At 50.3% G+C, this 24921-nt stretch overlaps 1 protein-coding gene across 1 annotated transcript in view; it reads left to right on the top strand.

The window, feature by feature from the left end:
* The window catches only part of LOC119441666 (glypican-5-like), a 117831-nt gene that overhangs the window by 75525 nt on the left and 17385 nt on the right, over nt 1-24921 (top strand). The window contains 2 exon segments of the mRNA XM_037706261.2: nt 19974-20260; nt 20262-20324. Of these exon segments, the coding sequence (XP_037562189.1) occupies nt 19974-20260; nt 20262-20324 (350 nt within the window).

The following is a 24921-nucleotide window of genomic DNA, read 5'->3' as shown; positions in this document are numbered from 1 at the left end:
TCCGCCGGCAACTGCTTTCGTCCACAAAGCCGGATAACCCTTTGGCAAATTGAAGTGAAAGTACTGAATTTAATGTATTAAAGAGTTGCACGCATGATAATTTACCCATATTTCGTACTTGTTGGTTCCAAGTGTTCTTGCTGTTCCGTTTGATTTACCTTGGGGCATTTATTTTTGCAGTAATAAAGGGGTGCATCATGTTCGTGCAGAAAAGGAATGCAGCAGTTCTAATAGCTTCATATTTGTCTTGCATTTGCTTGTGGAACCAGCAGCGTGATAACTTCTGGTGTATAAATGAGCGCACAAATGCTCTCATTTGTGATCCTAATAATACTTAAGCTGTTGACACGCATTGTAGTTAGGCAGGTAGCAATATTCATTTAATTAACATGTTGCTTAAGCACCCTAGAACAAATTGTACAGTTTCATGTGTTCTGCAGTCTAAAACCATTACAATATATATGTCACACCTTCTTGCATTTGATATTGCAAAATTGTGCTTTTTCAATTTCTGATGCAATCAAAATTTCTGTTCCAGACATGCAGTAAAGAGGATGACACCAGTGTAAAGCAGCACTCCATACACCAAAGACAAGCTACTTCCTGATACAACAAGGTCATTCTTTGGACTTTGGCTGTTACTACAAGGTAAACAACACCAAGTTCAGAAATAAATGTGCTTGATATATACTGTATTGGCTCACTAGTCTTGAGATACATATCATTTCTTTGTAGCAGATGATATGAATGTCTTTCCACATTTACGGTTCAGCATAATTGGTTCAAACATAAAAGAAAGCCCTACATGAGTTTGGCTAATCTGTGCTGTATCTCACGTGTTACTGTTCTGCCCCAACAGAATCTGCACCAAGCACACCATGGTCCTCATCACAGGAGCCCCCATCTACCCTGACAGGAAGGGGCTGGAGCCGAATTTACAAGGATTTTACACCACAAACAAAGAAGCGGATGCAGAAGTATTCGGATGAGATATCAAGTCTACGGAGGACTGTGTCAAGACTGAAAAGAGCCTCAGCCATCATTCCACCAGCACGGATATTGGCCGAGTCATCCAGGTACCTCAACAAAGACTTCCTAGAAATTCTTCATGTTGAGATGCACCTGCAACCATTCAACAAGCACGGACGACGCTGGCCAAAAGAGTTCCATCAGTTTGGCCTTCCCTAATCAGCTTCCTGGTCATGTCAAATTCCATTTATGCCGAGTATACATTTTTTTCTATAAATGCAAGCTTTTGCATTCCCCACTCTTGCTAGGGATAATTCTTCTTCCTCATCCAAACATGAAGGTCAACCGATTCTGTGCTCATACTTAATACCATTCACTGTCTAGTAGCATACCATATCTGTAGCAATATTTCTTAGTGTGTGCTGCCATGTACAATTCCTCTCCAGAAATAGCCGATGCAGCATCGGCATGCGTCTTGCATTAACCGTTGCACCGTGTGCTATGTAGCATCTGACTTTTCTTAATGTGTTTGGCCTTCAGTGCTTGTAGAGCCAAGTGGCTTCTTTCATGAACACAAGCTTTCTGATTGCCATATTTAATTCCTAGTCTCATTCAGCATTGCTCTTCTTGGTCAATAGCCTGGGTGTAGCCCTGCTTGTCTAGCCTTGCCTGGGTGTAGCCTTGCCTTGTTCGATAACCTTCAGTGTACCTTGTGCTACACTGAAGTGATTGATTACAGAGTCTGGTTTCGCTGCTGTCCCACTTGGTCGTGGTTGCCGGGTTACTTTTCTCGGATGTGGGGACCTGGTAAGTTGCATTGGGAAGCAGTCTCTTGAGATAAGCACCTGCTCCTGCAGTCCGCACAGCAACGTAAACTCCCAATTTACACGCACCATGATTGGTGCTCCCCGTTTTGTCCTTTCCTGCTGTAGCCATGTGCAAATTTTGCTTGTGGCTTTCGTCAGCTGCAATTTGGCATGAACATAGACCAGCATACGTGCTTCCGTGATCTGAGGTGTATGAAGTTGATAGCCACCTAGGTAGAATGGCCCGCAAAAGTGGCTGCCGAAGGTGATGCCCACGAAACCGACTTGTCCATAGTGAGACAAATTGGGGCACCAAGTGTGAGCCATACATTAGCGGCCCTCCAAAGAAAAGAAACGTGCAGGCTGGAAAGGAGTTCATGCTAAAATGCTGGGTAGTCCATGTTGCTGTGTTGACTGGGGCAGTAGATGCCTGCATCACCTGATTGCTTCGCAATGCAGGTTGCTAATATGCAATGGTGACTGTCGGTGCAAATAGGTGGGACACGCCGCCCAATCTGTTCGCGCTGCTTGTTGTCACTCATTACCAGACCACCATGTGTGTTGGAGGCAAGTGCTGTGCCTGTAGTCAGACAGCTGAATGTGCCGTAAGTGACCCATGTACGTGAAGGCTCACTGTTGCCATATGGATCTTCACCAATGTATAATGTATTGTGTGGACCTTATGCGGTCATTGATTGCAGTCTAATTTCACTGTTATCTGACTTGGTTATGGTTGCTGTGTTACGTTTCTCGGACGTGGCGGCCTGGTCAGCTGCATTGGGAAGCAGTCTCTCGTGGTAAGCATTCGCTCCTGCAGTCCGCACAATGACATAGACTTCCAATTTACATGCTTTGTGATTGGTGCTCCCCGTTCTGTCCTTTCCTGCTGCAGCCATGGGTAAATTATGCATGTGACCTTCCTCGGCCACGATTTGGCGTGACCATCATTTAGAAGAGTATAGATGTAGGCCAGTTGGTGATTCATGATTTGGGAAGTTACCGCAAATAACACACGAGACAAAGAAAGAGACAACACGACGCTGTACTGACAAATGTTTATTTAATGAAGCGAACGCCAAGCTTATATAGATCAGACACACGTGTGCACCCAAAAAGCAACGAGAAAACCAATAATAACACAGAGCGACCTTCAAGAGAGGTGCGATACAAATGCAGATTGGACGGTGATACACGCTGATAGACTAATGAGGCACTTAACACGTGTGTATCACGTGGAAAGAAACAAAAGTTCTTTCTGAGTAACAGCAGATTATTGGCAGAAAAAATGGCCAGCTGAAAAGAGAGGTTGTAGAGGCAATAGCCATGCGACACTTTAAGGATGGTGATTGCGTTAGTTTTCAGTCAGTTGCTGTTACCCAGAAGGAACGTTTTTATTTTTCTACGTAATACACACGTGTTAGGTGCCTCGGTAGTCTACAAATGTTTATCCTAGCATTTGTATCGCAACCCTGTTGAAAGTAGCTCTGTGTTTTTATTGGATTTCTCGTTGCTTTTCGGGTGCACACGTGTGTCTGATCTATATAAGTTCGGCGTTCGTTTCATTAAATAAATAGTTGTCAGTACAGCTTCGTGTTATCTCTTTCTTCGTCTCGTGTGTTTTTTGCGGCAATCCTAGACCAGCATGCATGCTTACATGGTCCGATGTGTGTGAAGTTGAAAGGCCCGCAAAAAGGCTGCCGAAGGTGATGCCCGCGAAACCGACCATGTCCATATAGAAAGATAGAGGGGCACCAAGTGTGACCTACACATTCGCGGCCCCCGAAATAAAAAAAAAAAAAAAAAAAAAAACGTGCAGGTTCGAACGGAGGTAACTTTAAATTTCCGGGTAGTCCATGTCGCTGTGTTGGCTGCGGCAGCAGATGCCTGCGTCACCCTATTGCTTCGCAATGCAAGTTGCTCATGTTCAACGGCGACTGTTGGTGCAAACAGGTGGGACACTGTCCAATCTGCTTGCACTGCTGGCCGTCGCTCGTTACCAGACCGCCATGTGCGACGACGAAAGTGAGCCGTTTACGAGCTCGTGTTAATGATTCCAGTGCATCTCGACATGCAATGTTTATTTCTGCTCTTGTACGAGAAGGTGCACTGCTTGTCTTCCGCCAATAAAGTCGCACGTTCCGTTCACTCACTTGTGGCTTGTTTTTATGGGCGTCAGTAGAGGCTCTTTGGTCTCCTGGCAATTAGAACGCGAAAACTACGCGGCAGCCAAGGCAATGAGGCGTGCCGCAACGCCAACCGGGCGAGCGCGGCGCGTACCAGCGTACGCGACCGGTGAAAAGCGGCCATATTGAATTTTGCTCAAAAAAAAAAAAACTACATTTCCGCTTCCTGTTTGAGCAGCGCCATCTGTCTTATGCCTAAGTAAGTTCCATGCGCTGCCGCTTCTTATTTTCGTACCACTGTGGAAGCTACAGTTTCCCTTCTCTAAAGTTGGTTCTTTATTCTATGGTGGCAGCGCGGCTTCGGCCAACTGGTTCTCCCCCCGGTGCGCGCACCGGCCAGGTTTAGGGGGGGGGGGGGGGGGAGTGACAGCCATGGCGCCACCGCGCCGCCCGTCTGCGACGCGATAACGTCGTACAGAGATGCTGCTGCTTCCTTTCCTGTACGGCTGCTGCTGCTGCACTGTGACGGCGACGGCGACGTAGTTTATAGTGGGCATCAGTGCCGGAGGAACAGGGCTTGGCGAGCGTTCGCTGGCCATCCCATGGCCAGCGTCGACGGCCTTTTGGCCTCGATTTCGTTCCGGATCGCTGCCGGCCGCCGCCGCCGCCGTCGTCGTCCCACTGTGCTTGTTGCACCTGGATGATCGCGGATGGGCACCTAGAATGGCTGTGCGGTACATCCAAGTATAATGGGAAACGGGCCGCTGTCTGCCAAGCTATATAGCCTCCGTACTTTATCGATTCTTATTTCACTGCGCTCGAGCAGGTCGGGAAAGAGACGCGTGCAACCGGGGCTGCTTTCCGATCACTGCACTTCGTGGGCGCGTTGCCGTTATACGCGGGCTGTATCCCTTTCCCGCCCGCCACGCGCTTTTTTTTTTTTTTTTTTTTGCTCGCAAGCCTCAACGCACCCGAGAGTTAATTGTCGTTCAGTCATTATCAGGGTGCTTAAGCGGTAGCGCCGTCGGCGCGATCCGCGTTCCTGCCTTTTCCCCCGAGGCAGTCGTGTATGCGTATATACGCGCGGCTGACACGTGTGGCGTGCTATAAAGCCTCGGGCTATAGCTTATAGTGAGTGGAGGAAGTTGACGCTATGGCAATCTGCGTTCCGTGTTGTTACGCCTTAGGGTGGCTTAGTGAGCTAAGGCGGGCAATGCTGTCTCTAGGCGGCCACGTTGCGGTATAGCATATATCGCAGCACGGGATGCAGAAGCACTGCGATAAAGCATTGCGCTATACCGGCAATGTCCGGGCACGCATGCTCTTCTCGATCTTCGCTGTGCTTTAATATGTTGGAATTTAATGTGTGCGCTAATGGCTTTATGTGCCGCGCTTCTCGACAGTGCGTATGTTACAGAAATCACTTAGCAGGCGTACGCACTTGTAAGTAGCCACGTGCACTTGTGATGTATTGAGGCTGCGCGTATCTATCCCTTTCGATCGGGGAGCGAGAACGCATCGTGTCTGGACTGTCGGCGTGGGTATAATTTACTCGGGCTATCTCTGCGGCTAGTTCTTTTGAGCAGGTGCTGACGTTGAGTCAGAACCTTCTACAGAGCATTATGGCTACGCCTAGGTAGCTCTTGTTGGAAATGTCTATAGATTTGAACAGTTGCTTTACGTGGCTTTGCCAGAGGCCATTCGAGCAACTATTAGCCGATGCGTAATAATTATGCTGTTTTGTAGCCTTGTCCGAGATACGCCGGCTTCGCACTGTTAGGAGCAACGTTTGAATATGCGCATATGTTATTTTAGGAAGAAAATCCGCAAGGCAGAAATTATGGAGAGCATGAACTTTCTTGCGTTTCGCGTAAAGTTAATGCCGATATAAAAAGCAGAATAACCGAAAGCTGGGCGAGTTGGTAATCCATCACGGTAAGAATGCGGCGTGCACAAGGAACGAATGACACAGGTCAGCGTTTGTTCGTAAACTGCATGTGTCCTTCGTTCTACATCTGTCCTTCGCTACAGTTTTTCTTCTGTTTCCTTCCTATCTATTCTCCCCTCTTTCTCGAGAACCTCCCCTAGTGTAGGGTAGCCAACCGGGCACGTCCTTGGTTAACCTCCCTACCTTTCCCGCTTCGTATCTCTATCTCTCTGTCTCTGTAGTTTAACCCGTAATAAAAAAAAAAAGTTTCAAGAAGGTACTTTAAGAGGACCTACCGTAGCGCCAGTTTCTTTCTGGGTGTTTTTATTTGGAAACTCGGCGACGCAAACCTAGCTCAACGATGTCACCTGATCGATATATCGCGCGCGCCACCTACGTGGTCGCCAGTTTCGGAGGTCAATCGGAAAATGGACAGCTTGTTTCTATTCAAACCGCGCTTGCATATCGGTGAGATTCAGCGAATAAACGATTCCCGAGAAGGAGCGGGAAGGAAGTCAGGCGTACTGCGTGCGTGAACATGGTCATATACACCTTGCTCAGTTAGGTTTGGAAAGCATGCGAGATCGCCGTGTAACGTTAGACGTTATTCCGAAGTCCATGCGATAAACAAACAAAGGTTACTACTGTTCCACATACAAACTATACCACGTTGCAAGCTGTCGCAGCTGCCGAATAGTAGTGGTATTTCCTCGATTAATTTATAGTAAAGGTTCACATGATCGTGTCGTGAACGCCTAACAAATGGAAAGAAAGTAATTTTCAGCGCCCCCCCCCCCCCCCCCCCCCCCGCCAACAACACTTTTTTTTTTTGTTCGCATTCCCTCACACAAAAGCCAGGTAAAGCAAGAAGCTTTTGTATTTTTGCGGCATGTATATTTACGGTTTTAACGATCAATTATCTCGGCAAGAGACACGTCCTGCAGTCGTTAATTCTTTTTCTTGGTTAAGGTATATACGTCAGCTCATTTATCACAATTTCACCTATGCACCATAGGAAGTAAAACCGGCCACTATATGAAGGCCAAGTTGGGGCAGTCCAATTTCCCGCGAATGCCATTACACCAAGCGCGCGCCGCCGGCGGATTCGAATTTCCAGGCTAGGTCGGTTGGTTCACGCTCCGGTGCCCGTCCAGAAGAGAGCAGATCTCAACGCACGCCGTCTGATTGGGCGAATCTGCAACAACCGAGCTACGCGCCAGAGCCCGAGGCTTATGTATGTTTAGCTTGGAACTAGTCGAGCATGGAGACCCAACTGTGCGGACCAGTCTATATAGCATGTCAGTGATAGGCGTACCGGCCCGCGGTTGTAAATTAATATGTTCCTAACCCCAAACTCGCATCTGCTTATCTTGTTTCCGTACAAGGTTCATGGCGTCCTGCGGAGACCTCCCCCCCCTCCCCCGTCCCCTCTCCTCCTCAACCCTTCCCACTTTCCCCGCCCGTGGTTGTATAGTTGTGAAAGCAATTAAACTAACCGACAGACGTACGTGTCACGTGCACAAGCGACGCAAACACGCCGCCTAATCTGCGCACCTAAAAAAACAAAAAAAGAGGAAGGAGGCGAGAAAGAAAAACATGGCTAAATAAACGCGTCCGCCATGTAGTGGAGGTCCTGTCGATAGTTACGATCGCACTTTCGAACCAGTAAAAAAAAAAAAAGCGCCGCAGATTTCGTAGCGTTCAGTGACACCGTGCGACGACCGCCGAATGTGCAGCCAACGCACACACACACACACACACACCGGGGCAGGCTCAAGAGGATCTGGCATGCCGGACCTTATCTCCTGAGACCAGCTAGCGGCGATAAGAACCGGATCGGCTGTAAATTAAAATATTTGGCGGCCATCGATCCGCGCGCTTCGGGGCGCCAAGTACTTTATATAAAATTGGTCGCCCGATTGCCCGTGGAACGCGTCTCGTTGATTTAGCGATTTTACTGTGCGACGTTTGCTTGCCGGCTATGCACGTACAGTAATATAGTAAATGGCTGTACGGCGAAGTGCGCAAGGTTGTCTGTCGAACTAAGTCTTATCGCTACAAATGGCCGGCGGGTAAGACTTCTCTCGTTTCTTCGGGTATGCGCTGCCTGTTATGCATGTTTCGAGTCGTTGATGTTGAAGCCGTTTCTTTTGTGTGTGCAGTGCGCCTGTATATACGCCTATCGGTGTTCGCAAACCACATCGGGCATCTTCTGGCCTCGTCGGAGTTTTGGAAACATATACGTTACACACCGTCTAGTCTATAAGCGACGGGACATAAAATAAATGATTTGCTGCCGACATCGCACGTGCTCGCAGTATACAGAAGTACCTGTTTCGGGAAATAAGGACTCAGAAACCGCCGCGAAGTGCATTGCTTTTGCAGTTTGTTCACACTTGTGCGCAAGTGCAGTGGGGGAAAATGGTAACTGGAACAGCACAGCATTTCACGGCAGATTTTTAACTCCTTACTCCTGAAAACTGGTTTAGGGCATGATGTTTCTGGCAAAAAGGTTTTGCCTGACTTCTATTCTGTAATTATAACGTGGCCCCTGAAGTCACATATGATAGTACATGCCCACTGGCTCAAGTAGGCCACTCGGCAAGGCAGCAGCAGTCAGCAGCTGAAAAGGGGAGGGGGGGGGGGGGGGAGTGATCAGAAAGAAAGACGTTAAAGAAATTACCTGACCAATGAACCGATTAACTACCACCACTACTACTATACTGCTGCTGCTGCTGCTGCCATCATCATCATCACCATCATGCGTTCAAAAGAGGACAACGAATAAGAGCAGAAGGCCGGCACGTTCTCTCGTTCGACGTCGTTGCAGGAGGTGCTGCTCCGAAGCAACAGTCGAGGGCTATACGTACGCTATTTACCAGCGCGGCGTGTACGGTCCTCTTCGTCGCGCTGTGCCCACGCGAACCGCCTCCGCGCTGGGCTGTTCGGTGAGCCGCTTCCGCTGCCGACGCCGCCGCCCTTTAAACGCGTTGGCGGCCGCGGACCAGCTGGCCGCGAGATCTGCGGCCCGACGAAGTCATCGCAGCACGGCACCACCTCGCGCTCCTGCTGTAGCTTCACTCACTGGCGCCGTCGTAAGAACCCGTCCCGTCGTCCCGCCTTCATGTACCATCTGCTGCCTCGATTATCGATTCTAGAGAGAGAAAAGGAAGAGAGATAGGCTTGGGTATATTAACCGGAAAGGCGTCCGGTCGGCTACCCTACTCCGGGGGAAGGGAAAAAGGGATGATGAAAGGTGAGGGGCAAGGAGGCAAGTGCGTGCCACGCGCATGGACAGCGCCGTTAACGGTGCTCGCGCAGGTCGGTTCTCAGAAAGCACCTTCACTGCCGTGTGGGCTGACGAGCGTTGGAGACGGGTGTTCCAGTTACGTCGTCTCCACGGACAGGGGATGGTCGTCCGGTCTGCTTAATGCGCCGGAGAGTAATTGCCTTTGCAGGACATATCGAGGAGAGTAGCACAACAGGTGTTCTTCGCAGGCGCAGACATCGCGCGTAGCACGGTCGGTCACCCCAATTAGCGTTGTGTAAGCCTTCGTGAAGGTGCTCGATTTTAAATCTCGCTGAAACGTGCCCGAATACGTCGAAGACGCAGTGCACCGCGTTGTTTACTACGTGCAGGAAAACAACACATATTACTGTGCTGTTCCGTCTTTCTCTTTCTGGGTCATCTGCAGGCTGCCATCATGGATAAGCGGTGCTGAGTTTGTCGAGTGGTTACGTTTTAACCTCAGCGTGTAAACAGACACTTAACTTTATGCCAACGCAGTTCAGGTGCCCCATTTTGAAAATCACATGTTTCAGCCTTAATCAAGCATGACTGCTTATGCGCTCGCACAAACTATCCGGCATGCAGCAAAGCATGCAATGCTTAACACATATCCATGTTCCATGTTGCGTGCGCAACATGGAACTATGAGCATGCGCTTATGGCACCACTGAACTGCTTCTGTTTGCGTCCGGTGTGCGGTGCCGTTTGTGCGCGAGCTCTTTCCTCGGGTGCCTCGGCCACGAACGAGTCTATTGCGGGCCAGTTAATAAGGCTTTTGCAGGTCATTGCAGAACGGCTACTGCAGGTCATTCAATGCTTACAGAGGGGTACACAGATACCTGTCTAGCCATATGGTACCCTGGTACTTATCGAAGGCCCGTGGAACTTGCTTACATTTTGTTTTCACCTATATGTGACGGCTGACAGTATTATTTAGGAAGGTCATGCCAGTCGTCTGCCGTGCCGTAGGATCTGCCGCACGGCATTGCAAGCCTAATGGCACAATATAGTGACAGAGGTTTTGAATACGAAAGTTAAGATCGAGATCAGATAGGCAAAACGCTAGATAGCGATAAATATAGTGAAACCTGATTAAATCAAGCAGGCTAGGTGACTATTTGTCCCCGCCCCGTATCAATGGGGATGCCAGTAAACATAATGATCGTCATCATTAAGTCGAGGTGGAGTGATAAGTGGCAGAGCGTTCTAGAATACGGAGGTCGATCGCATTGCGGTATTTTGAATCAGCGGACAATGCGAATACTATATACAACGCACTTAGAATTAGAACACCCAACACCTCCGAAACGATCGTGTAAGACCTCGCACTTACGATGCCCTACTTAGGCTATTCCGTCAACTGTTACTGCGACAAAGCGAATAGTTGTGATGACGTAGAAATCTTGTGTGGATGTGCGTCACGGCAGGTTGTCTCCCGTACCTGCTTTCACAGCTTATGTGGCACAACACGAGAAGTTAAAAAAAAAAAAAAAAAAAAAAAACGTGCTAAGTTGTTTGCCACGTTTCCGCGCGATCGACGGTTTGTGTCGGAGGAGCCATGGCGCCGTGCCATGTGGCCAGCGGAAGGCGTCGAAGTGCGCAGTTCAGAAAACAATATGTCTCGTACCGAAGGTATATATACGCGGTCATGCGGGAGAGCTTGCTTCGGGCGGAAACCTGTGCCAAAAAGTGGCGTCGTGGTGGACGCGCTCCTGTTCGCCCTCTCTCGCATGGCGCGAACCTGCGGATTTGATGCTGACAACGAGGCTCTGAAGCCACTCTCGTAAACTAATTAAATTACGAGGTTTAACGTCCCGAAACTTAAAACAGTTGGTTATGAGGGACGCTGTATAGTACTGTATAAACTTCCCGGTTTCTTTCACGTGCACATAAATCTGTTATATCGCAACACTATAGCGTTTCTTTGTTCTTGCTTTTTTTTCTTTCTTTCTTCTTTTTTAACATTTCACCATCCGTCGAAAGGCGCCCGCCGAAGCCGGTAATCGAGCCCGCGATTAGCTGCGCAACGCCGTAACCACTGAGCTAGCTAGCATTGCGGGTAGGCTACCCCGTATACGTACATTGGCTCAGTGAAAGGCGCGAAATCAACCTGAATGCGCCTGGCGAATCGAAGCTGCGCCACTGTGTGCAGACGGTGTATAGAGAACGGTGTAGAGTGCCGCATTGGCATTTAGCGAACTCGAACTTCGACACGCTGATAATAAGCCCTCATAGGGTGGTCGCTCCGGCGGCACGCGCTCCGCGGATGGCGTTGGCATACCTTTCCGTGAGAAGAAAACTACGTCTTTGCCCCCGCAAGTTGGTTCAGTTACACGTCCTCTCTGATGACCGGCAGGCGACTGAATCGGCGAAATGCGGTATTAGAAGCACGTTGTGTATATTGTCGATGCGGCTGCGTGCTGAGACTAGAGCGGGGCCCAGAATTTTTAACTTATGCAGGTCTATAGACTCGAGACTGTGAACGGACGCTCTGGACACGAACGTGCGAGTACGCTCCTATATTATTAGCACCCTACTGTATACCTATATCCTGGTCACCCCTCTCTTTCTCCTCAACGCCTCCCCTCCGCAGAATAGCGGGCTAGAGGATATTACCTGAGGCCAACTTTTCTGCTTTTCCTCACTAAATTCTCTCCTCTCTCTCTCTCTGTGGTGAGCGGGGAAGAGCTGTGTCGCTGACGCTATTGGAACAAAGATGTTAGCTAATGCGCAACAACGCGCCACATATCGTACTCGGCTTTTATGGCGCAGGGATGCCGTTTTGTCCTTCACGCATTTTCATCAAAACACACTCGATAAATGCCGTCGCAAGGGCCTGTTATGGAAGATGTGCCTAAAGCCCGTTTCACATGGTGCGATTTTGCTGTGCGTTTTTCGCAGCTGCGATTTCCGCAGATGCGAAATTCGCAATCCCGTTTCACATGGATCTACGGCAGCTGCGTTTTTCGCATACTCGTTGAGCATTCTGACTGGCGATGACGTATGAGCGAACCGCTTACGTCGTTGGTCGTCTGTTTCCACCGCTACAGTGGCTACCACCGCATCTGCGTTTTTCGCAGAGAAGTTCAGCACGCCGAACATCGAAAAAAACGCACGCACGAAGGGTCCGGCGGCCTATTTCCCGCAGCTGCGAACTCGCACCATGTGAAACGGGCTTTATAACCAGCTGCGGCTGACCGCCGTCGTCACCGCCTCTGCTCGCCCAAGATTCACCGTCCCTGTGCAGAGATGCGTGGCCGTCGAAGTTACACAGCTTCGAAGAGGGAATCTGTATCCAAAAATCTGGCACATAGCCTTCGCTGTCCGTGAGCACCACGAGGGAGTCGCGGTGTCTTTTCAGCCCAGTTTTTTTACGATCCGCGAAATGCCGCGCCGGTTCTTGCCCCGACTTCCAGAACGCCGTCGAAGTGTTTTTCGCATCAGACCGCGGTCTCGACCGCGACGTGCCTTTGAAAGCCTATAAAGGTACACCCTTGGAGGGCCTGCGAATTGCGGTGCACTAAAACGTGGAAAGAAACGACTACATTTCCACTTAGAGGGGCACTAAAAAGCACTAAAGTACGGGAAAGACCGTGGTTGATCAGAGCAGAGTATACTGTCGAATGTGTTCTCGCCTAATCAATGCGTAGCAGCAGAAGGCGATAAGGACGGTTAAACATGTCCTATCCGATACTCCAACCTGCAGAATTAAGGACTAAGATGGGCATTGTCGACCCGTACGTTTTCGATGCAGTGAAATATGCTTAGTTCAGCGTCAGGACTGGAGGTGTATGGCGCTTTAATTCGTAATGTTGCATCGTGTTCTGGGCTCGCAAATCAAGAAAAAAAAAACTAATTACAATAAATGAGCACACACCGGGGAGTCGTTTTACGACAGCGTGTTTTGCCAGACGACGTTTGCGCGGCGCCACTACTGCTTTCGCCCGAGAACAAACAAACCTCAACGAGTTAAGAGAAGAATGAGCCGACGCGGAGGCCATTGTGAATGCGGCGTTCGCGCCGTACGCGATCCCGCTAATTGGCGTGTCACTTGTCGAAGTGACTGCGACTGGCGGGTGTGTATTGGAGACTTGTTCACGGATGCGCGCTGCTGGATCTGTCTTCATCTTCTTCTTCTTGCTAACTAAGAGCCGCGGAATAGACGTCGCCAGCCGCTCGTCAACTGTGCGTCACGTGCTGGGGCTCTAACGGCGACCCGGGTACTTTTCCTATTCAAAAGTCCTTGCCGCTTCGCGCCTTCTGGATCGCACGCACGCATCTGCAAGCCGCTCAGCGCTTATGCTGCTGCTCGCTTACTGTCCCTCTGTACGGACGTTACCTGTGTCGCTTGCCTTGCTATCTATTGTTCTTTATCTCGTTGAAATACTTACAAATCGTAAAGAGGCCAAAGATTTTCATCGCATGCATGGAAACACAGCATTGCAGCGCTTTACATCGGCGCAATGCTGTTTACTTCTAGCATCTTCAAAGCGAGCCCATAATACGACTTGTCCGATGGAGAACCGGTAAAAACCGGAAAAGTGAGCACGCGCGAACGCGGAACGTTAAATACTTGTATGTCTAATACGCGTCTTAGTTTTGCCCAGTGTCCGGGCTCTTGCGCTCTCTCTCTCTATCTCTCTATTGCTTTCATTTACATCTGAGAAGCAGTGTCTGGATGAAGTCAGTCGATAGCCTTCGAATTTATTGATTTTCTGCACCACGCAGTTCCTGGCAGGGTGGTACGGATCGAAGAGCTTCTCGAGCACTCCCGCTGTTTATGCAGCTTGTCAAGTGACCTGCCAGAGTTGCGGTGGGCAACATAATACCGCCGACTGTGATGCACCTTCATTGAAATGTCCCAACTGTCCTGGCTCTCACGAAGCAACGTCGAGGATGCAGCAAGAAGTTCGTATTCTCCGGAAAATGGCAAGAAACAAATCTTCCCATAGAAAGGCTGCTCAATCTGTTCGCTGAGACAGACAACGCTCGCGTAAGAAGCGCCATCCAATGACTTCAGAAGAACTGGATTGTGGGGCGCAGGGGCCTCGACAACCTCTGCCTGTGCCGGCATCGAGGACGGTAACCGCGCCTACTGCAAATTTAGGATCTCCGAGAGCACAGGGCGCACATTCGTCGCCCCTGGGTGGCACAGACACGGAGTGGCCTTCGCTGCCCAGTAGATCCACGGGCACGATACCATGGCGTAGTGTTCCTCTACATCAAGAAGTGGATTCAAGAGCTAGTAAAGCCGATGACCCTACAGGCAAGCAAGGAGCTGAAAAGAATGACAAAGAAAGCGTTGAAAAAATGCTGGAACACCTGCTAGAATCAATGTGCCAGACTCCAGACTCCAGGTCTCCAGACTCCGGCCGCTAAAAGCATGTCCTCGCCGTACTGGAGCAGCTGATCGCTGCTCTTTGCATATTTTAATTACCTTTCTTGTCACCTGTGCTGCTCACGCAGGAGAAGCCCATACACACAGCTTTTTCGCGGCCAGCTTTTGTGAACTTTCATTTGTATTCGTGACTCCGTCCATGCTCTGGAAGGTAGATGCCAATTTCGAATGACCTTTTTGGACTTTGTTGATAGCCATGAGGATGCTGAACTTGGCTTTGCCGCTGTACATCCTTCTTCTATGTCATCATCACCCCCCATCCAGCCTTTATGTCCCCCCTCCCCCTGTGCAGAGTAGCAGGCTAGAGCATGCTAGCTCAGGCCGACCTCTCTGTCTTCCTTCAAATAAATTATCTCTCGTTGGAGTAAGCAGTGTTCACTCTGTGCACCACACAGAAACGGCATGCGTTCGAAAATCGGGGAGCGGCTGCTGCGCATGTGCTGTACAAGTTTCATTCGCTTCCGCTTAAGCTTGCAGCTCGCTGGCGACGCCAACTGATCGACGTACACTTTCATCGCGGCTGTACGCGGCCAACCGTCTCTTTCTCAAACCGAAAAATCCCGTTTTTTTGTTTTCCCCCCCTTTCTTTCTTTATTTCTGGTATTACTTGTCTCCGGACTTGTCGCCCTCAGGTATTCCGAAGATTTGGCCGATGACAACGATGCCAGCGGTGGTAATCTGGACTCGCGGCTGTGGCTGCTCGACAAGATGAACACGATATCGCGCCCTTGTGCTTGCTCGCCCCTGCGCTCGCATTCAATTCGGCACTGGACACGTCGAGAGAGAGAGAGAAAGAACACTGCGGCGGGAATGGCAATGAGGTCTTCGGCTGGCAGTGGCAGATAGTGCGGGAGGAGTCAGCGGGGGATCACGGAGAAAGGTGGGGGGAGGTGTATAAGGTAGAATCGGTGCTGCCAACAAGGAGTCCGGCCGCTCTGCAGCAACTCGGGCGCGGCGCGACACACCGTCGTCGGCTCCGGCAACCGGGGCCGACCGATGAAGAAGAGGAGGCGCACGTGAGGAGGAGGTCAGCAGCGTGAGACGGGAAGGTGCGGCGGGGAATGCGCGGAACGCCGCCGCTGCGTCCGTCGACTCTTGACTTTTATTTTTTTTTTCCTCACCCCGCCGCCGCGCAACGCAGAGGGATGCCTTAGGAGCCGGATTAGACGCCACCCCTCCCTTCCTTACTACGCCCCCCCCCCCCCCCCCCCCTCTCTCTGTGTCTACCTAGTTTAGTATTGTTCTAACTTGGCCGCCCCGGACTCGTAGAAGAGGCTCCGAATAGGAGGAGAAAGAAGAAGTGGAGAGGTTAAGTCCGCCTCGTCATCGCGCCTCAATGTGTTTCTCGCCGCCGCAGCTGGTTATAGCTGTTTGCTGCTGCTGCTGCTGCTGCTTGACTGGTCGCCGCCGCCGCCGCCACTGGGAGAAGTTCCGGCGATATGGGCATCGAACCCTTTGCGGAGAGTGTGAACGGACTGTGGAATGCTGCGACTGGGACGAACGTCGGGGCGCGCCTTTGCTCTTGCTTTCCCCTTTCTCTCTCTCGTGCCCTCTCGCTCTCATTTTGAGACAACCAGTTGCGTGAGCGTAATAAAGGACTATAGCCCTCTCCTATTAGCCAAATAGTAAAGGATGCCAAGGGGGGTGGATTTAAACCAGCGTGGTGCACTCGTGCCGGTGTAGTTACTGCTCGTTAAATTTCGTCTACGTTTGGTTTGTTGCATTTTTTTTTCCTACCTACCGAAATTCTTGCACCAGTTCATCGAGGTAACGCTGCCGTAGCAAAATTAACTTTTGTGTTCTAGAGGGGTCACTGGAACGCGGATTATTACTGGTAACATTGTAGCGCTATAGAGAAGCGGACCTCAGACGTGTTCCTCGCTTTCCATGGAAGAGTTCTTGCGAATACCTGCATACCTCCGTAACGTCAACGTCGTGATATTTTACGAACACGAATGGCAGGAAAATTAATGACTTTGCTTGCCTCCCGTTTTGCGGATAGCGCCTTTTTCTGCGTATGGTCCGTCAGCATGCGAAATTTAATTTTAATTTGAAGCTTGTTTGAACACTAAGTGAAGACCGCTGTGGCTTGTAGTGTGGCAGTGGCTGTCCATACAGTTATGCATTTATTTATTTGCCACGGTCCGCAATATATCGCTCCAACGCATCGACCAGTCGGTGGTACAGATCGGACGTCTTCTCAAGCGAGTCTCCAACAAGCACCGAGGTATGCGAGAGTGCAACCTCCTGCGCCTCGTCCAAGCCTTCATCTGCTCCCGCATCACCTACTCCGCACCTTACTTACGTCTCATCCGCGCCGAAAGCGAACGGCTAGAGGCGTCACTTCGAAAAGCATACAAGACGGCCCTGGGTCTTCCCATGTCAACAGCTACTCATAAGCTTATGGCTCTCGGCATCTCCAACACCGTGAGCGAACTGATCGAAGCTACCCTCACCGCCCAATACGAGCGGTTGTCACTCACACACGCTGGCCGCGCGGTACTGCAGCGAGTTGGGATCTCACCAACGAGGACGGCCCCCAATTATATTGACCTTACACCAGAATATCATCAAAATCTCCGCATCCCTCCCATTCCCAAACGGATGCATCCGGAACACCACGTCAATTCGAGAAACGCTTCAGCGGACGTCCGGATGTCACGTATACGGACGCCTCTTACCACCTCTCGAAACCAGCGATGGTGGCGGCAGCCCTCGCCCCGCAACGTAGCTGGTACACAGCCTGCAGCATTCGCAACGCAGAAACAGTCACCGCAGCAGAGGAGGTTGCCATTGCGCTTGCGCTAACTGATCCTATTACCAAAGTCGTCATAAGTGATTCTCAACAGGCGATCCGCAACTACGATGCCGGCCGTATCTCTCGCCCGGCATCACACATTCTACATTCTACTCCCCCCTCATCCTCCACATCCCGCTTACTCCTGTGGGCTCCAGCCCATGAGTCGCTCAGCGGAAACGTCCAGGTGCATACACTTGCTCGAGATCTTAGCTGCCGAGCCGAGTGTGGGATCCACCGCCCCGATTCCCCTGATACCACTATCTCGCACGATTCTCTACTCACCACTTACACGGACATCCTCCAGTACTACCGACTCGGAAGATGCATATATCCTGCCGCACGCCGTGATCTAACAAGGCGCGAGGCCGTCCAATGGCGCAAACTACAAACAGGCAGCTTCCACACCCCCTCTTATACAGTAAAATCTTTCCGCAACAAATAACGCCTAGGTGCAAACACTGCTCAGCTCCGGCCACTCTCATACACATGGCGTTGACTTGCACGCATTACAACACAGACAAAACAAACACCCCAGAATCGTGGGAGTCCCTCCTGCGTACCTCCGAGCCGGCACACCAACGCCGGCTCATCCAGCGTGCGGTGGAGGCCGCGGAATGCCAAGGGATCCCCGCCGACCTCCTCTAAGCCAGCGCAACCGGTCCTTGGACTGGTCCCCTCTTTTTGGGCGAAATAAAGAATTCACCACCACCACCATCAGCTATATCATTACATGACGGGCTTAAACAGTTGGGACGTTTACGATCGCTTTGTACGGCATGACTAAAGAGTACCTTGGGGATGTCCATGCAAAACTAATCTCAAGCGTTTATATCTTTTCTTATTATTATTATTATTATTATTATTATTATTATTATTATTATTATTATTATTATTATTATTATTATTATTATTCTAACTCATCTCCCCAGGAATGGGCTGGTGCTACTGGAGGAGGCAGTGCAGGTCGCAGGTCCTACAGGTCGGCTTTCCGGGAAAAAAAATTATGTGCATATATATATTGGGGATGTCCATGCAAAACTAAACTCAGGTTCACCTTTGAAATTTCCTGAGCGTTTTATATCTGCGCTCACGTTAGTAATAATGATTGTCTTCAATAACGGTAAATGTCGTGATCATGATGAGAATATAATTACAATGAACAACAGCATTGGACACTTAGTTCAATGGAAGATAAACACTCAAAAGCCCCTGAAATGGGTTCTGACGGGGGTACTAAGTGAAGAAAACACTAAAGGATGATGGTAGAAGTCAGTGACGAGCATGACTCAGCAAAAATGATAATGACTCAGAGAAAAAGGATTAACACTGAAAAACCACTGGAATGACATCGGATGTGATACTAAGTGAAGGAAAGGCCTAAAGGTTGATGGTTGTCGAATCGTTGGCGCCTGCTTTCACCTTGTTCTCGTTTTGCTCATCATCTTGGCGAACATTTGCCACTTTGACAGTATCTATCTATCTATCTATCTATCTATCTATCTATCTATCTATCTATCTATCTATCTATCTATCTATCTATCTATCTATCTATTTAGCCGTCTACGTCTTTGTGCTCTCATGGTCGTTTCGTTAACTTGGTATGTACCAAAATGGGCATGGTATGACAAGAGGGTATGAAGAACGTAAATGATAGCTCCTGACATGAATATTATGACATGCGTGTCATGTAGGTCATGAAACAGCCGCCTAGGTCTTGGTGCTTTCATGGTCGTTTCGGGAACTTGGTATGTACCAAAATTGGCATACTATGACAAGAGTGTATGAAGAACATAAAAGGTAGGGTAGGTCTTGACATAAATGTCATGGACATGCGTGTCATGTAGGTCATGACAATGACCCCGCGAAAATTATTAACACTCAAAAACCACTTAAATGCGTTCGGATATTGGTACTAAGTGAATGAAACACTAAAGGATTACGGTAGAAGCAATAGCCATGAGCATGATTCAGCAAAATGAGAATGACTCAGCGGAGAAAGAATAACACTAAAAAAACAACACTGGAATGGGTTCGGACGAGGGCACTAAGTGATGGAAACACTAAAGGATGATTGTAGAAGCCATTGCCATAAGCAGGACTAAGCAAACATGACCATGACTCAGCGAAAAAGATAAACACTCAAAAGCCCCTGAAATGGGTTCTGACGTGGGTACTAAGTCAAGAAAACACTAAAGGATGATGGTAGAAGTCAGTCACGAGCATGACTCAGCAAAATCATAATGACTCAGCGAAAAAAGATTAACACTCAAAAACCACTGGAATGGCATCGGATGTGATACTAAGTGAAGGAAAGGCCTAAAGGTTGATGGCAGAAGTCATAGTCATGCGCATGACTAAGGCTTTCGCCTTAAGGTCTCTTAGGCATAGCTAAAGGGACTCCTGAGGACTAAGGATGAATGTCATGACATGCGTGTCATTTAGGTCATGAAACAGCCGCCTACGTCTTGGTGCTCTCATGGTCGTTTTGTTAACTTGGTAGGCTCCCTCCCGGCACACTGCTTCGCATAACATCGATTCCCACTGGGCGAGGGATCTGCCGACTTTTTTCAATGTTGGCACCGATGTCACTTTTAAGCGTCTATCTAATGTTACGATGATGGCGATGATGATGACACGTTTTTCCTTGCACTTTTTCTGCAGAGCGCCTGTCCAGCCTGGTGTCCGAGGCTGAGCGCAACACGGAGCTGCTCTTTTCGGACGTTTACGCCGAGCGGGTGGCAGTCGAGGCGCGGGCTCCGGTCAGGCGGCTGTTCCGGGCACTGCGCTCCCGGCTGGGCCTGTCGGAGGGCGTGTCGGAGGGCTCCGCCGAGTTGGCCCGGGAGGACGGCGAGGACGACCCCGTGGATGCCTTCTTCGGCGAGCTCTTTCCCCTGGTGTACTTCCACACAGTAAACCCGCGGCTGGCCGACTTCAGCGACGACTACAAGGTCCTGCCTCAAGGGTGCGCAGGGAAGACTCAGACCCTTCGGTGACGCCCCGCTTAGGCTCAAGGTAGGGCGACCCACATTGTATTATTGGGGCCTAGTCAGGTGCAGAGAAGCACAACGACCAGAGCTGCTGGTGAAATAGTATCTACCGAAAGCAGTAATAAAGGGTCGTCAGCTCCTTCGAACATTTACTTCGTCTCACTTGGTAGAAGCCCGAGTTAGCGTCGAGTTTAGAGAACCACCTCGCTCCCGAGAGAGATCTCGGGGCTTGATCCCCACTGTAGGCAGATTAAAACGCTGGCGGACAACACATTTGTTTAGCTTGGTTAGGTCTGCACATAGCCTCAGGTCACCTGATGGTTTCATGACCGGAGCTATTCCCGCACACCATTCCCTGGGGCCATCTGCTTTCCCGATGACACCCATATGCTCCAATTTTTTTACAGCGAAGCTGTTAAGGGCTCACTCTTCGATGATCGCGTCCGGCAATAGAAAAAACTTTCATTGGCCGTATGATGTATGTGCGAGTGAAAGCGCACGAGGGTGAGAGACGCGCGCGTTCACGGGGGGCGAACGCACGGCGGAGAGCAAACGCGACTGCCCAGTGGAAGGGGAGCGATGGGCGAGGAGGGCATCGAGGAACCCTAGCCTGTGCTTGTGCGTGCCCGCTCTCCCACTGCGGCGCATGCGCGCAGCCCTGCCGGCCTCTGCCGCCTGTGCCTGGGCTCTCGCCCGCCTCTCCCCTAACAGTGTCGACAGCGGCGTTTAGCCGTTTAGTCACGTAGCCAACGTTTTGACAGCGGTTGTGTGCGGTCACGCAAACAACGCGCACAACTGTTGTCGACGGCGGCGGCGTTTTGCCCGCGTTCGCACCGAACGCGCGCGCCGTTGGTGACGTGTTTATAAAGAACAGTCCAACCTTTGCCGTACACCCTATGGCGGTGTACCGTAGCGACCATAAGACCATGGTCCCTGTGGTCACTAAATAAATGAAAACCACCGGATCATATGTATTTCTCTTTCTTTAATAGTTCAATAACCAATTACATCATGATCAGGTGATTTTGCGCTTTGAAGTGTATATAAGAGGACGTGAGAATAAAACGGGGGTCTTCTTCTGTCACGCGAGGTTCTACGACAAATACAGTCGAATGTGTTTGTAAGGAAGTGCTTGTGGCCCCAGAAACCATTCTATATGCAGGTCACTTCGTTGTAAAGGTCGCCCACCGCACCACTCACATTAGAACCGGAACAGAATTATTCCTTCGTTATACAGGTCACGTCTTTGTAGAGACGTTCGTTGTAAAGGCGTTTGACTGGAAATATAATAGATGGTTGGCCAGTCAGCTCTGTAAATGTACACAATGTTGGCACTCACAATTGTCGTTGGACTCGTTAGGTGTGTGGCTATTTTTGAGCAACAAATTTTGCAGAGTTGGTCCCGTTCGACTCCGTTTATATCACCGCGAACTCTATACAGGCGAAGTCGACCCCTTCGAGTGCACAGGTAACTCAAGTTTTTATTGATTGATTGATCTGCGGCCTGAGAAATTGATTCCTAGTGGTGGCCGCGCTTCCCGTGGAGAAATCGACCTCTGTTGCTGCTTGCTTTCCAAACAATGCTTGTCTCCGACGCTAACGGCGTCTTTCTCCTCCTCAATGGCAAGGGGAGACGCGGTATTGGTGAGTCAGTTTCCGGCAGCGACAGCACCGCGCCTCTGGGTCTGTTGGTGGTCGGCCCGTCAACGCATCCGGCCGCACCGCCCAACGCCCGCTGTCATGTGTAGACTTTCGAAAGGTGCCGTGCAGTCCCGATTCCTTGATACACACACGCGCGCTCAAACGCTGTCTGTAGGCGCGTGTACGAAGGCTCCCTAATTGTAAGGACGGGCGATCAATCGATGCGCGCAGAAACTTTACGACAGGCTTCTAGCACGCAGTAGAAAGATGACGCTAGACCCAAGTAGGAAGGTCTGTAAGTACTATTAAGCTAGTCTAATTTGATACTAGAGTTGGTCTCCAAACTCTAGACCTACTGTCACATTATGGTGACCTCACGACACATCGAAACTTGCTGAAGTCCTGCAGCAGGAAGTCTAGCTTTAAGTATATTGCTCATAAAAAGTAAGTAAGTGTACTGAGTGCGTATCCTTCATGTTGCTCTCGCGTGTCGCGCAGCCGTGGCAACGGTCGCCGGTACGGAGCGAACCAATGTATATCATAAGCTCATTACGGGCCCATATCCTGGGTACATTAAATCAAAGCTAAAGTTCGTAAGTGTATGTGCGACTGCTGCCATTGTTTTTCTTTGCGGCTTAGATGTTTCGAACCTCTAGTTAACGCAAGAAAATGACGAGTCGAAAATAATACGCAGCAGGCGCGGATCCAGGCTTTTTTTTTTTTTTTTTCAAATTGGGATCTGACTATGAGATGTTGATTGGTAAGTGTTTTACGTGCTGGTCGGTTCTCTTCAATAAGCATTAAACCTTTATTGTCTCTCTAGAGCAGCATAACAGTAACAGCAAAACAGCCAGTAACAGCATGTCGCAGCAAAACAAACCTTCGTACCAGCGGCTGTCTGAAGGCTTGGGCAGTTCTGCTTGATATGCTCCTTGAGTATATGTATGTTCTTGCAGTTCGAGCCCTCCAAATGGTTTTCAATAACTTTGGACTTCGTGTTAAAATCGACTTCTCCCACCCATCACCTTATTCCTCTCAAGGGTGAGAAGAAAATAAATGAGATGCAAGATGGTGTGGTTGGCCGGTAGAGCAGGTTTTCTAGATAGGGGTGAAGAAAAATGTCACAGTTTCGCCCTAAGGGCGAAGCAATGAATGCGATAGCAACACAGCAATGTCATACGAAGTAAGGTGAGCGGCTTTGGTAGCATTATGAATTGTAGCAAACATGAGCTGCTTAAGTAAGCAGGTGTGCTGCGGCGTAAGTAGACCGACATGAAGAGAAACTCGATGACCACGAGAAGGCGCGTGTGAAACGGTGGTGTTGATGAGAAGCGCTTCCCGTGGGCAGCGCGTGCGAAGGGACACACCTGTAGCGCTGCACTGCCGATCCGGGCAGCATTGCATGTGTAGCGTGCGTTGGAAAATGTGGCCCGACTATTACTTACTGATTGAACAAGCCTGGTGTGAGCGCGCACAAACAAATATGAATAGATCACACTGAATGACTGCAGACAACGACTGTCAAAACGCTGGCAGCAAGCGCATACGCCACAGCAACGGGCGAAGGTACGTGCGGTCTATCGCTTCAACGGAAACTGAGCGGCGAATGCACGGCGCATAAAGGTCAGAGCCGTGTGGAGATAAGCGACGGTGCGAGCGAGCGACGAGCGCGGTTGTCGGCAGAGTAGAAGTGCGCCCCCCCCCCCCCCCGCTCCCTCCGGCGCTGGCTTCCCGCTTCCTTGCTTGCGCGTGGGAGATTGAGTATGCTCGGGCATACGGCGCGCGGCGAAGATTTTATCTATAGGGAACCTCACGGCGATGGCAACGGCGACGCCGACGGCAGAAATCCGGTTGAAGTGTCCATATAATTGCTATCGCAATAAAAGAGAAGGCTACCGGAAGACGAAAATCGCGGTAACGGTCTCGCACAATGGCAGACGCCTCAAGGGTACGCGGAATAAATAAAAGGCGGCGAGGATTAGTAATGATGATGATGATGAAATAGTACAACGAGCTAAGCGCGTGGCGTCCGATGTCGTACACGCGCATTGTCCCTCGAGAAGTGCGCAAGAACGTAATTGCGTACGCACTCGCTCAAAGCGCGCGCAGGGGCCGGGCCGTATTCTGAAACGTTCCACTTCGGCGAAATTTCTTTTTCGCTTTCAGGCGCGCGATGATTGTTCTTTAAAGCAAAATTGGATGAGCTGATTGGCTGGTTGAGCCCGACGTCATTCAATTTAGCTCAACCAGCCAGTCAGCGCGCGCCTGAAAGCGAAAAAAAAAAAGAAATTTCGCCGAAGTGGAACGTTTCAGAATACGGCCCCAGGTATACACAAACTACCCGCTCACACGAACTATAGGCAAGTTTGTCAGCAGTATGGTATGGTATGAAGAACTTTATTTTTGTCACCAGTGTCGCAGGCTATATATGAATGCACTGCGACACAGCAGCGCGCGTCAGCCTGCATCCCGGCGTGTCTTATCCATAATGCCCGGTGACGGGCATGCACTTCTCCCGCGGGGATCATTTGCGAAAGCGCGTTTCAGCGTCGCACGACGGCTACTAGCAAATGGTCGCCGCGGATCGGTGCAGCACGGTGTCGTGGCGGGTTGAGGTAGTGCCGGTGTTGGAAAGGGGGGGGGGGGGGGGGCGAAAACAATGGAAGCGCGCGGAGCACTGAGTGCGGCAAGGAGGATATCGGTCCGCCCGTCGTCGCCCGGTGACGGATATGCGCTGCGCTGCAAGGGCGGCCAGCTCCAGCCGCGGCAGGCAGGCAGGCTGCCAGGAGTCTGGGTCATTACGGAAGCTTCCTTGGCGGCGGGGTGTATCCCCGCCTTTCTGCGGCTGCTGTCTCTCTCTTTTTCGCGGATGGCGAGGCGAGCGCATACTATCCCCATCACTCATCGTTTCGAGACGGGACGCGTCACCGGGCATGCAGCGCCCGACGCGTTTGCGTCACTGCGTGATGGACGCGAAATGT

This window comes from Dermacentor silvarum, chromosome 2 (assembly GCF_013339745.2).
Source record: "Dermacentor silvarum isolate Dsil-2018 chromosome 2, BIME_Dsil_1.4, whole genome shotgun sequence".
Lineage (NCBI taxonomy): Eukaryota > Metazoa > Arthropoda > Arachnida > Ixodida > Ixodidae > Dermacentor > Dermacentor silvarum.
This window is presented reverse-complemented; position numbering and strand designations above follow the sequence as displayed.